This window comes from Elephantulus edwardii, unplaced genomic scaffold (assembly GCF_000299155.1).
Source record: "Elephantulus edwardii isolate Elephantulus edwardi_28Jun2011 unplaced genomic scaffold, EleEdw1.0 scaffold00014, whole genome shotgun sequence".
Taxonomy (NCBI): domain Eukaryota; kingdom Metazoa; phylum Chordata; class Mammalia; order Macroscelidea; family Macroscelididae; genus Elephantulus; species Elephantulus edwardii.
This window is the reverse complement of record NW_006399764.1, coordinates 16,651,015-16,665,316: the sequence shown is the minus strand read 5'-3', so window position 1 is coordinate 16,665,316 and position 14,302 is coordinate 16,651,015. Positions and strand designations below refer to the sequence as shown.

The window sequence follows — 14,302 nt, the reverse complement described above, 5'->3', positions numbered from 1 at the left end:
TGGAAGAATAGAGTGTTAATCAATAGGGTTGCACAATTTGATGAGTGGATGGGGTGAAGGATATGGGAAGGATCTTTTGTGAAAAACAATGTATTTAAACTTTGTAAATAAGTCAGAGTAATGTAAAAAAAAAAGACAGTATCTTTACTTTTGGACACATGAAATAGTTTTTTTACATCAGATTTCCAAGTGCAGTGCATCATTTGGTTCTTGACTGCTACTTCCATGTACACATTGATGGTAGAGCCAAGTAAAAAGATTCCTATTATTGCTGAAAAATATAAAATTATGTACAAGATTTGTGTTCTATTTTCATTAGATGGTGCTGCTTTAGAAAGCTGCCCAGATAGCTATTTTCTGGATATACCGTGACTAAATAATAATCATCACAAATGCCTAAAAACCAAAATGCTGTGATGACTACTTTACTCCTGTTGCTATTATTTAGAGTTTATTCAAACAAACATATATTGTTACTTGTAGAAGACCAAAAAACCCCTCTGTTACCCCTCTAGTTAATAAAAGTCAAAAAAAGATAGTTTATTCCAGCATGCTGCAGAAAAGGAAAAAGGTAGATAGCAAAAAGAGTGGGAGAGTCATACAGCCAGCAGGGTAGCTAAACCCCAAACTCCTGCAGTTTATATTTGGTGAAAGATTTTATACAAGTTATGTAAGAAAGGGCTATTTACACCGCAGAGATAAAGAAGAAGACGCACATACATGTGGTTTTCTGGCTTCTTAGACAAGAGCCCTTTTGATATGAATAGTAGCCTCATCTTAGATACTAGGATATTCATACAAGATAGGAAGGAGAAATGCACTGTGTTACAAAGGAGATGATAATAAAATGAGCAGATACAATGTGGGAGTGGCTGGGCCTGACTTCTGCCCACTTCATAAAGGGGCACTATCCCCATCAGTAGCATCCTTAATACTAAACAAGTAGCTACATGATCACATATGCCACCTCATATGCTCCTTTTCCAGTTTCTACCAATCATTGGGTCTGCTGTTTGTTGCAACTTGATTCACAGGCTTTACTTCTATTTGTGGGGTTTATTAGGGATATAGACTGGGGAGTGGGGTAGACAAAGCATAGCACACAATGCAAGTTCAAGTTTATTTCAGCAGTTCAAAGCCTGAGTAACAAAGCACAGTTCTTCTATTCATCAAAGTTCAGGTTCATTTCAGCAGTACATACACCTCTAGTTTCCTCAATCATCCAGCAAACTTTATCTCAGAGCAGTTACAAGTCAGCTTTTCCTCCAGTCATCCAGCAAGCAAACCCTTACTATAGCTCTATCTCCAGGTTTCCTCTGGTTACACCTTTCCACAGTCTCTTCAGAATCTCTCCAGTCTCTTCAGAACAGGGCCACAGCCTCTTCACTCTCTTTCCGCCACTGTTTTTTTTGTACCCACTGTGTGGAAAGCTCTCTCTTATGTTGGTCCCGTAGCTGTTGATGATTTGCAAGACCAGGTGTTCACAGTTAAAGTCGTTAGAGACCATAACCCCAATGGAGACTAAAGCAGTGGTTGTTGTTGTTATGTGCCATCAAGCCGCCTATGACCCAGAGTGACCTTGTGTACAGTAGCTCTGAAGCCTGCACTGTCCTGAGCCAGTCTCACTAATTCCAACACTCCAACCCCCACTACCCCAGATACTGTATCAGTCCATCTCATCTGGGGTCTTCCTCTCCTGCACTGTCCCTCCACCCCACCGAGCGTGATGTTCTTTTCCAAGATCAGTCCCTCCCTGGCCATGTTCCCTAAGTAAGTGAACTGTAGCTTCAAAATCTTAGCCTCCAAGGAGAAACTTGTTTTCTCTCCAGGACAGACTTATTTCTTTTCTTGGAGGTCCATTCAAGACTATTCCAGCACCACAGCTCGAAGGCATTGATTCTTCTTCTGTCATCCTTAGTCATTGTTCAGTTCTCTGATGCATAGCAAGTAATTGGGAAGACCTGGATTGGGTGTACCTTAGTCTCTCTAGACTGTCATTGTTTCTTTTCAGCACTCTGGAGAGGTCCATTACAGCAGATTTTTCCCAATGCAATTCATCCTTTTATTTCCTGAATGCTGGTGTTAAGAGTGTAATTAATTAAGTGTTAAGAGAGTAAGCTGTAATTGTTAACAACCTCAGTCTCTTCTCCAGCTATTATGGTGCTGCCAATTGGTCAGTGGTGAGAATCTTTGTCTTCTTGATGTGTAGTTTTAATCCATATTGAAGACTACACTCCTTGACCTTCTGCAGCAAGCGCTTCAGGTCCTCTTCACTTAGCAAGCAAGGTTGTGTAATATGCATAGCATAGGTTGTTGATTAGTTTTCCTCTAATCCTGATGCCACATTCCTCCTCATAAAGCCCACCTTCCTGAATGATCTGTTCTGCATATAGATTGAAAAGGCACGGAGACAGGATGCATCCCTGACACACACCTTTCCTGATTTTGAAACATGCAGTGTTTCCTTGCTCTGTCCTGAGGACTGCTTCCTGGTCCAAGTATAGGTTTCACATAAACACAATCAAGTTTCTGGGATTCCCATTTCCCTCAATGTTAGCCACAGTGTGTTGTGATCCACACAGTCAAATACCTTTGCATAGTCAATGAAACACAGATAGACATTCTTCTGATACTCTTTGCTTTCTGCCAATATCCATCTGACATTGACAATAATGTCTGTTGTGCCATGACCTCTTCTAAATCCAGCTTGTATTTCTAGTAGTTTCTGGATAATTTTCTGAAGAATTTTGCTAGCATGTGATATTAGGTGATATTGTTCGATAATTTCCACACTCTTTTCAGGTCACACTTTTGGTTTTTTTTGAATGGGAATAAAGATGGGTCCCTTCCAGTTACTTGGCCAGTTAGTTCCTCTAGATTTCTTGGCACAACTGATGAACACATCAAGGGCAGCATTTGTTTGTTGAAATATGACAATTGATATTTCATCAATTCCTGGGGCTTTATTTTTTGCCAAGTCCTTCAGCCTGAACTTCCTCCTTTATCACCAGTGCCTCTTGATCACATGTTGTTTCTTGAAACTCTTCTGTCTCAGCCAATTCTTTTTGGTACAGTGACTCTGTCTACTCCTGACACTACAGAGATACAGAATCAGATCAAGCCAGGTTGATAGGGTGTAGAAGTGTAAATGAAGCAGACCACAGGCTTTGTTTTTTAAGGGCTACTGTGCTTTTAAGATGTCCGTGCTCTGTGTGCATAATAAAGGAGCTTCCTGAGCAGGTGAGTGAAACTCAGAATTGACAGCACGGAGGTTTCTGTGAATTTGCAGTAGGCCTTAGGATTTCAGAATCAGTTCAGTGTTAAACAGCTCTTCTTTCTGTAGACTGCAGTCTTTCTGGAAGCAGACATCTGGGGCTTCCTTTCAGGGTGCTGAAAACTTTGTCCTGCCTGTCTTTTAATTCGTTTTCTAGCACTTCCATTTTGTTACCCAGAGTCACTGTAAGCAAACGTTTGCAATGAGCTTATTAAGGTCACATCAACCCTATACCTCTCCAGGTTCCTACTAACACACTGTTAGCAAGTAGTTTTCTATGTAAGCTGTTTTGTCCTAAGCACACTGCATTTCTCTTCAAGTAGTTTACTGAGATCTGGGTCTGTCAGCAGAGGCAAAGAATGATAGAGATGGGCCATGCAAGCCCACTTGCAAGGCAGCTGCCTCAGGTATATAGTTGCTTACTACTTTAGGAAGTCTAGTTAATTCAAACCAAGGGGAGAGGCTGGTTTCATTAGTAGAGGATGTTCAAGGAGCATTTAAAGGTTCCAAGTTTCAGGTTTGTCTAAATCCAAAAGCCCTCATCCCTTGTTCTCCCTGCCTGCCTAATGCCTGATAGCATCTTAACTTTAGAAGCATGATGAGGCTCTTCATTCAATTTGTATTCTAATTGTGCATTCCTTGTAATTAAATTCTGGATCCTGGCCCCAGCCTTGTCTACCCTGGGGCTACAAGGAACATGAGCTTCTTTTAAGGCTGCTGTTGCACCTCTCAGGTTTTCTATTCTCTTGACTGAGATTCTAAATTCCTGATTTAACATTTTGTTTTTGTAAAATCTCTGGCATAGTTAGATGTAGCTTTCCTGCCCTACACGCTGTATGGTAAGAAATACAACACAGTGGTCAGTGTAACAATTTCTTCATTTCCCAGTGACTTGCTTCCACTGTTACTTCCTGCTAAACAATTGCACATGACAAATAGTAATAATATAAAATGTATGTTATATGCCACAAGTCACTGAAAGCTCATCTGTTCCTGCAAAGAAGTCTTCACTGTGTTCAGGCTCATATAAGTTGGTCTCCTAATATCTGAAGTAAACACTGAGACAATTTTTGATTCCAGAAACATGAGTATACGATAAGTAAATGAGAAAATACTCTAGATCTTTGGGCAGAGCGCATTTATAGAGAGAAATGGTTGTCTAGGCACGAGAAGCACTAAAAAGAGCCTTGGTGCTACAGAGGTTCAGCAGTTGGCCACTAACTGAGAGGTTGGTGGTGGTTCGAACCCAGCACTTCTGGAGGAGAATGACGTGACACTGTACTTCCAGAAAGATTATAGCTTTGGAGATCTATGAAGCGATTCTTCTCTGTTCTCACAGAATCCTGGGAGTTGGATTTTGCTTGGTGACACTGGATTTTAGAGGTAAAGAGCAGAATAGACAAACAGGGTATGTTTAAGGCAACTCAGAAGCTACCCTGGTAGCTTAATAGGTGCTTCAATGCTAATCCAAAAGCTGCCACTTGGAACTCACCCTGCACTTCATGGGGAGAAAGACTTGGTGATCTGTACCCCTCATAAAACCTTATGGGAGGAAGTGAGGAAAATACCATCACACTGTGGGAATCATCATTAACATTATAAAATAGAATGTGTATGAATGGTTGAATGAAAAAGCAATCATCTTTGTAACCATTACTTAAACCACAATTTAAAGTAATAATTTAAAAACTCAACAACTTTGTCATAAATAATTGCTTTGAGTTAAAATCCAGTCTATGACACGTAACTACAAGCATCTCACAGAATAATAACGTTAGGAAGACGCTTCCACGTCTAAGGTTGGTGATTGGCTTGATAAGAACCTTTTGGAAAGAGCCAGAGGCCTGCAAGTCAGGACTAGCCCAAATAATTTGCAGCCACAGAGAAAACAGATGCTTGAGGTCGATGCACCCTGGCTTCTTTTCATTCCCTTCCTCGAGTACTTTACAAATCTTTGCGTTGTCCAAACTTACTATGTAGCTAGTTTTCAAGGAAACTTGGGAAATGTATTTTATATAACACGGAATGACAAGTATATCAGGGGATCCCCAAATGTTAAAAATGTTTATTCTTAAGCCAGCTATTTACTCTGCTTAGATGTGTGTGTTTCTGCAGAAATATTTTTAAAGCTGTCACTATTAAAGCCATGTTATGAGGCTTAAGGATAAATGAGATCATTAAGGGCCCTGAAAATGGCTACATCTGCAGGGGAGGGGTGGGAAGAAGGAGATAAAAATGTTTATTCTTATGTGACTGTCATTGTTAGGTGCTGTCAAGTTGAGTACGACTCATAGCGGCCCTGTGAACAACACATCTAAACCCTGTCCTGTCCTGTGTCATTCTCATGGTCTCTGACACACTTGAGCCCATTGCTGCCATCTCTTTGTCAGTCCATCTGGTTGAGGGTCTTCTTTCGCTGACCCCTCACCTTTCCATTCATGGTGCCCCTCTCCAAGGAATAGCCTCTCCTAGCAACATGCCTAAAGTATGTGAGATGAAGCTTTATCATCTTTGCCTATAAGGAACACTCTGACTGCACCTTCTCCAAGACATATCTGTCTTGTCTTTTGGCAAGACATCTGCTCTGTTTATTATCTTTTTTTAAAAATTATTTTATTAATTTTAATGAACATTTACAGAGATTTTGGATTTCCATTCATTCATTGTTGCACTTTTTTCTCTACCACCAGCCCCCAGTTCGCTCCTCTCTTTGAAAAGCAAAAGATAAACTTCTTCATTGGTATACAATCCTCCTGCCCTCCGCCCCCCCCCATCTTTTTATTTTTAAAGAAAATTTTTATTTTGTACTGGTTTACTTACAGAGTTTGTCTACATTGTTTGCCACACCAGATCATTCCCATTTCCTTTACTAACCCCTCTATCCACCCATCAAATTGTTCAACTCTATAATTAACTATCCCCCACCCCACCCCTGCCCATCCACACCCCTATGCTGTCACCCCGCCCCCTCCTTGGATCCTCATGTGTGCTCTACAATATTGCCTTATACAGTATTTGTCCTTATGGGACTGAGTTAGTTAGTTCACTTAGCATAATGCTCTCCAGTCCCATCCCAAGTTAGGTAGTAATTTACAAAATCATTGCTCCTATGTGCTGTGTAGTATTCCATCATGTGAATGTACCATAATTTCTCAATCCATTCAATTGTGGTTGGGTATTTGGGCTGTTTCCATGTTCTTGCAATGATAATAACACTGCTATGAACACTGATGTACAAGTCTCCATTTGTGCCTCAGTTCTCATTCTTTTGGGGTATATTATAAGCAGTGGAATAGGCGGATCATATGGAATTTCTATGTTCACCTTTTTGAGGAGATGCCAAACTGCCTTCCAGAGTAGTTGTACCATTGTACACTCTCACCAACAATGTATTAAGATTTCCTATCTCACCACATCCTCTCCAAAATTTATTACTTGCTATCCTGATAAACTTTGATTGCAGCATAGCTTCTTGCCACTAGGCTACCAAAGCTCCCTGTGAGATGGTATCTCATTGTGTTTTTGATTTGTATCTCTCTTATTGCCAGTGACTTAGCTCATTTCTTCATGTGTCTGTTGACCATCCGAATATGTTCTTTGCATGTCTCTTGCCCATTTTGTCATTGTGTTATCAGTCTTTTTCTTGTGGAGGACCATCAGGATTCTGTAAATTTTTAATATGAGACCGTTGTCTGAAATGGTATTGCCAAATGGATTTTTCCCAGTCAGTAGGTTTTCTTTCACTGTTTGAAAGTGTTTTTGATGCACACAAGGATTTAGTCTTTTGTTCTATTTATTCTTATAAGGGGAGAGAAGAAGAGAGCTGGACAATGACTAAGAGTGATACCTTTGAGCTTGGTGCTGGAGAAGAATATCTGTCAGAAGAACAAACAGGCTCATCCTGGAGAGGGTGAAGCTGGGGTGCTCCTTGGAGGCAAGGATTCTGAGGCTTCGTGTGACATACTTTGGGCATGTTGCAAGGCAGGACCAGTCCTTGGAGAAGGACATCATGCCTGGAAGGGTTGAGGGATAGCACAAGGGAAGATAACCTTTGATGTGATAGATTGATTCAGTGATGGGGTAATGAGAGTAAGTGTTTCAGAGACAATAAGGTTGGCACAGGGTAGAGCAGGTTTCAGGGCTGTTGTAAGCGATTCAACAGCACATAACAACCACCTACAAAAAATTCATTACTCAAACAGAAACTGAGCACCTCTTCAGTGGACTTTTGAATTCCTTATTCTCCCCTGCCCTGATAACCACTAATAAATTTTAGTCTCTGTTTTTGTCTATTCTAGATATTTTATGCAAGTGAGATCAGAAAATGTTTGTTCTTTTGTAACTGAATGACTTCACTTAGTATAGAGTGTTTTCAAGACTCATCCATGTATGTAGAATTTTATTTTTTTATGCCTCAATAATATTCCATTGCATGTCTATACTACCAATGCTAAAGAGTAAAAAAATCGAAGACTTTTATTAGTTTGTGTAGTCTAAAATTGATAAAATATGCAATGAAGATGATTTGATAACTGCTGGTGATTGAGATGCCAAAGTTGTAAAAGAAGGATCAGCTGTTGGGATATATGACTTTGGTGTTAGAAATGATGCCAGATATTACCTAATAGAATTTTCCAAGAACAGAGAGTTATTCATTGCAAATATGTTTTTTCCGTAACATCAGTGGGGACTGTGCATGCGGACTTCACTGAATGGAAAGACATGATGGCAAGACTCAGTATCATCAGTCAAAATAAGGCTGGGGCCAATTGGAACAGACCATTCATTGCTTATAATTAAGTTCAAACTGAAGTGGAACAAACTTGAAATAAGTCCCTGGGAGCCAAAATATACAACTTTGAATTTATCTAACAAGTAGATTTAATACATTGAATACTAATGACTGAATACCAGGCAGATTGTGGGATCACATCAAGGACATCATCCATGAAGAAAGAAAGATCAAAAAAAAAAGAAAGAAAGAAAGAAAGAAATGTCATTAAAAAGACAGAGATTAAATAAAAGACCAAGATTAGTGTGAGAAAAGATTCTAAAACTTCCTTTAAAATGTAGCAAAGCTAAAGTGAATAGAAGAATGGGTGACTTAAGCGAGCTGAATGTATGATTTTAAGGAATAATTATAAAAAGACAAAAATATTGTAATGGGAGTGATAAAGAACCAAGGCTATAGCCTTCAGTATGGATTAATTGTCAGTGTTGAAAAAAAATAATCCTATAGGTAGGCCAATAAGAAATGTATAGTAAATGTAGAGAAGAATAGATTGAAATTTTATTTGGATCCACAGTCAGCATCTATGAAGGCAGCGCTCAAGAGATGTTATTTTGCATTAGGTAACTGCTACAAAAGATTTCTTTAAAGGTTTTCTTGTTTGTTTGTTTTAAAGAAGCAATAAAGCTAAAATGGAATTTTGAAGACTCAAACCTGGGTATTTTCAGTTGGCTCAAATGAATGGGAAAGCTGTACAGTGAACAAGGAAGACTGCAGAAGTCTTGATGTTTTTGAATGATGGTGTTCTTGAAGAGTGTTGAATGTACCGTGGGCTGCCAGGATGAACAAATCTATTTTGGAAGAAGTACAACAAGAATGTTCCTTAGAAGTGACGATGTTGAAGCTTTGTTTGGATGTGTTCTTGAGAAGTAGCTAGTCCCTGGAGCAGCCCATCATACTTGTTAAAATATAGGGTCAGCATAGTGGGTGCCAGCATGGACTCAAATAGAGCATCATTTTAAGAGAAGGCCAAAGGGCCAGGGATGTTTAATTCTGTTACTGTAGAAGGACAAGGGCCCCATGAGGATGGCCAGATCTGACCTTTACCAACTCCACAGTGGGAAACCGTCCCCACCATTAACAACACAAAACCAGTTCCCATGAGGTCAGACATGTCCTCTATTGCTCCCATACCTGTTTCTACTCATCCCAATGCCAATCTTATTGCTTTACTGGGTCTGAAATCTGTAGCAGTAGCTCACAGACCACAATGAACCGTGTTAGGAAAGTCATAAGACAATAATTCAGGTTGGTAGTGTACTCAGTCAAGATAGCTTCTCAAATGTGCTCACAGGCACCTTAGCGTCCCAGCTTTAGGCAAGTGTTACAGAGCCGTTAGCCCTGTTAATTGCTCTCCCCACAGTCCTTCAAAATCTTTGGGCAAAAGGCTCTTAGTTCTTGTTCTGTGGTATGGCAGTCTTGAGGTTGGTTCCATCTCACATCAGGTCTCTGGTTCTCTGCCAGGCCGTATCTGCTTTTGCCAAAGGTCTGGCTGGCACAAGAATCTCTGGCCCCGCGGGATATGCTCCATCTCTCTGGAGACTAAGGTGCACCTGATACAGGCCATGGTCTTTGCAATCACTTGTTATGCATCAGAGAGTTGGGCAATGACTAGGGAGGATAGAAGGAGAATTGATGCCTTTGAGCTGTGGTGCTGGAGAAGAGTATTGAATGTACCATGGACTGCCAAGAAAACAAACAGATTCATCCTTGAGAGGGTTAAACCAGGCTGCTCCTTGGAGGCAAGGATTCTGGGGCTTCGTCTGACATACTTTGGACATGTAAGGAGGGACGGGTCCTTGGAGAGGGACATCATGCTGGGTAGAGTGGAGGGACAGCGCAGGAGGGGAAGACCCTCTTTGAGGTGGATTGATTCAGTGACTGGGGTAATCGGGATGGGTGTGTCAGAGGCAATGAGATTGGCACAGGATAGAGCAGGGTTTAGAGCTATTGTATATAGGGTCGCTATGAGTCGCAAACGACTTGACGGCACATAACAACAACAACAACAACTTCTTCTCTAGTGGTGAGAATATCCAAACCTTGTGCTGAATCTGCTCAATTTAGTAGCAGAACTAGACAGTCTCTTTGTGGATGGGCTAACACACCCTGTTCACATATTCCCACCTATTCCCATGGCAAAGTCGAACTCAATGGTTAGGAAAGGAATTTTGAACAATTGTGAATAATGTCCCTGTGATTTTGAACTAACTTGAAGACACCTAATAACAACAACAATATGTAACCCACATTTAAATCCATTTATCAGTTGATGGGCACTTAGGTTGTTTCCATTTTTTTGGCTTTTGAGCCAAATGCAGCAGTGAATTTTGGTGTTCAAGTATCTATTTGAGTCTCTGCTTTCACATATTTTGAGTATATACCTAGGTTATATATTAGTTCTGTGTTTAGCTTTTTTAGTACCCACCAAACTCTTTTCCCCAGTGTTCGCTCCATTCCACACTCCCGCCAGAGGTGCGTGAGGGGTCCAGTTCCCCAACCCCCATCAGCACTCATTTTCTGATCACAATCAACCTAACGCGTATGATACGCTAGATAAAAGCATTTCCGGCTAAAACTTGTGATTTCTTTATTTTTATAAGACGTTCATATAAGATTTTTTTTACTATAATCAAGTCTATTCCAGGAAACTTGATGAATATCATTTGGTGGATAAGTCTAGTACTGCTTTCCAGTTTTTCAGAGAGTGAAAATTTCTAAATTCTTGGCTTTTCTCATAAATAGTATGGAAACAAACATCTCTAAAAAAAATGAAGTGTTGAGTACAAGATCTCATAATATTGGAAACATGTTTTAATATTGGTTCCTGATATATATAAAATAAATATATAAAATCTGTTTTTAGCTGGCAGGCTATGAGAGCCAGATTGCCAAACTGCGAGCTGAGGTTGAGAAGGGAGAGGCGTTGCGACAGAGTCTGGAATATGACCTGGCTGTTGCTAGGAAGGAAGCTGGTCTCGGAAGACGGGCGACTGAAGAAAAACTGGCTGAGGCTCATAGGGTCCACGAGCAACTCTGTGGTAAGACTATTTCTGTGTCTTCTCATGCTTAGGGTAGCCTGGCTTTGTTATCTAGAACTGCCTAAAATGAAATAAAACAAGTAGATGGCTTTTACAAATAGAAATTTTATCCCTCCGTTTAAGAGACTAGACGTATCAATACAGGGTGCCAGCTCTACAGGACGCTTAGATTTCTCTCTCTGTTGGTTGGTTCACAGTTTAGGAAGAAGGTTCTGGTTTCCTTTTAGCACTGATGGGCCTGGGTTCCTTGTCTGGCATCATTCGGCCCTTGGGTCTAGGAAGTGCTCAGTGAAGAGACTGGAGTCCACAGGACGTGCTTCACTCTGGGTCTTCCTTCCTGTTGGCATGGAGGTGTTTCTCTTTGTGCTCATTTCTCTCTTCTTTTACCATTTTTTTAATTAAATTTTTTATTTTATTTTATTATTTTTGTGTGAGTGTACCATCAGATCAGATCTGACTGGTACAGGAGGAGACCGCCCCTCCTTCCCCGGCAGAGCATCTGGTGGATTTGAACCGCCTTTTACCATTTTTTTTATGGCAATTATGTGATCATTTCTTGACCTTAGGCGTGTGTGTGTGTGTGTGTGTGAAACTATGGAAAAAAGAATTCTAAACTTGTTAATGACTTTATTTAAAGCAGTTGCACCGTGAATGATTGACAGAATCATGTAAGATTTAAATATATATATATATAAAATACTCCTCAGCAAGATGGATCGACAGTGTGACTGTGACAGTGGGTTAAGGATGTTGGAGATTGTGGTAATTGTGCAGGATAGGGCAAGACTCAGATCTGTTCTCAAATAATTTCTTCTTGAATAATTTGCTCAGCATACATAATTGACTAGGTGTGGAGAAAGGGTACAAACTTGACACACACCTTTCTTGATTTTAAACCATATTTATTCCCTTGCTGTGTTCCCCAAACTGCCTCTTGGCCTAGGTATAGGTTTTGAATGAGCACCATTCAGTGTTCTGAGATTCCATTTTTTCTCAATATTAACCATAATTTGTTATGATCCACACAGTCAAATGCCTTTGAGCAGTCAATAAAGCATTAATGGACATTCTTCTGGTGGTCTTTACTTTCAGCCAGATTCATCTGACATCAACAATGATATCCCTGGTGCCACTGCCTCTTTTAAATCCATTTTGAACTCCTGGCAATTGTCCCTGTTTTGTTCTAGCTGTTTTTGAATGATCTTTAGCAGTATTTTGCTTCCATGTGATGTTAATACTGTTGGATCACATCTCTTGGGAATGGAATGGGAACACATATGGACCCCTTCCGGTCAGTTGGTTAGGCAGCTGTCCTCCAAACTTGCTGATAGAGACTGGTGAGCAAGTCCAGAGCTTTTCCTGTCATTTGAAACATGCCTATTTCTGGGGTCATATTTTTTTGCCAGTGCCTTCAGTGCAGCTTGACCTTTTCCCTTCTTTATCATTGGCTCTTGATCATATGGTATTTTCTGATGTATTTCAGTGTTGGCCAGTTCTTTTTGATAGAGTGACTCCGTGTATTCCCTCTAGTTTCTTTTGATGCTTTCTGGATTATTCAATATATTGCCTATTTGTTGTTGTTGTTATTGTGTACTGTGGAGTTGGAACCAACCCATAGCAGACCTTCTCATGGGTTTTCAGAGGCAGTTAGTTAATTGCACCGGAAGAGGTTCCCCATCCTTCTGTTGTGGAGCAGTGGTGGCCTCAAAAATGTGCCTTTAGGATTACAGCACAGCTTCTTGCCACTAGGCCACCACAGCTCAATGTATTGCCCATAGCATCTCTAAGTATTGCACCTTGAGGCTCCAATTTGTTTTTCAGTTCCTTCAGCTGAGTTCCTCCCTTCTTATATTCTGATTCTGGGCTTCGGCACATTCCATTATGATACATTGTTTTGTTTTCTCAAGCTGCCCTTTGATATTTTCTGTTCAGCTCTTTTACTTCACCATTTCTTCTCTTTGTTTTGGCTTCTTGATACTCTAGTGTAATTTTCAGAGTCTCTTTTCCATTTATAATTAATGAGCATTTGGACAAGTTTTTTTTTTTAGTGGGCATTGAGAAAGTTTGCAAAACTATTTTTTATTCATTCACCATTTGTGTAAGAATGTTAATTATTGTCTCCACATTTTAATCGCACACTCTCCATTTCTTTCTCCTGATTTTTATTTCTTTTCCTCCTTTTATCTTCTCCTGCCTTCTGAGGTTTCTCTGTGGGTAAATACTGCATTTATGATCTTGTATGATGTTTTAAGGAATGAGTCCCTCCCTGGCATTACTGATAAGGCACACCTGCTTTTTGGCTGCAAGTTGAGCTGTGAGGGTTTAGTTCCTTGGTGTCAGGTGCTCCACCCATCTATCTCTCTTAGGCCAGCAAGTGTGCTCCTTTTTGTGACTTTTGAGTTTTGTCTCACATTTTTGTCCTACTTGGTCCAGTACAATCTGCTGTGATCCCTTTTAGAATGGCCAGCAGTTTGTTGGATGAAGGCTGTTTGGAGGGAGTTGGGTCCATAGATTCTATTGCCAAGAATGTATCATTATAAAACTACCCTCACTTTGCAGTAGAAATCAGGAGTAACAGGGTCGGCAAAAACGGGGACTTTTATTCTGGGAAAATTTGGAAAGTAGCATAGTGAGTGTTGAATACTGGCATCATTCTTGCCAGCTTGCATTTTCTACTGCTGTGTACCATTGAATCAGAACTGACCCATAGCTGACCCTCCAGTGTGTTTCCAGAGGCAGTTAATCACACAGGAGGAGATGCCCTACTTTCCTCTGAGGAGCTGCTGGTGGGCTTGAACTGTATGTCTTTGGAATAGCAGTGTACCTTCTTAGCACTAGGCCACCCTAGCATTTTCCACGAGCTTGCCCAAAAGTTAGCCCCTAGGTCCTTCTATTCCAGATGGGAACTGGATAGACTCTTTAGGAATATGTCATGGCATTGTCCAGCAAACTCATCCTTGTCTTCAGTGGAAGGATTGATTGAGAATAAGGTTGGTTCAATGATAGTGAGCTTTTCAAAAGTTTACTGGTGTTGAAGAGGTTAATTTCCCCCCTAAAAGTCACTTTGTAAGTGATGAATGCAGCTCCAGGAGCTGCATTTTGATCTCCTTGTGATCTAACTCATGCCGGTAAATATACCATTACTCATTTTTACTTTTTTTTTTTGTTTTGCTTTTGTTAACTTAAAATTTATTAAAC

General features: G+C 40.3%; 1 protein-coding gene across 1 annotated transcript in view; it reads left to right on the top strand.

Moving 5' to 3' along the window:
• CCDC171 (coiled-coil domain containing 171) overlaps window positions 1–14,302 on the top strand; it is a 313,076-nt gene that overhangs the window by 15,259 nt on the left and 283,515 nt on the right. The window contains exon 3 of the mRNA XM_006881285.1: window positions 10,930–11,104. Within this exon, the coding sequence (XP_006881347.1) occupies window positions 10,930–11,104 (175 nt within the window). The remainder of the gene's footprint in view (window positions 1–10,929; window positions 11,105–14,302) is intronic.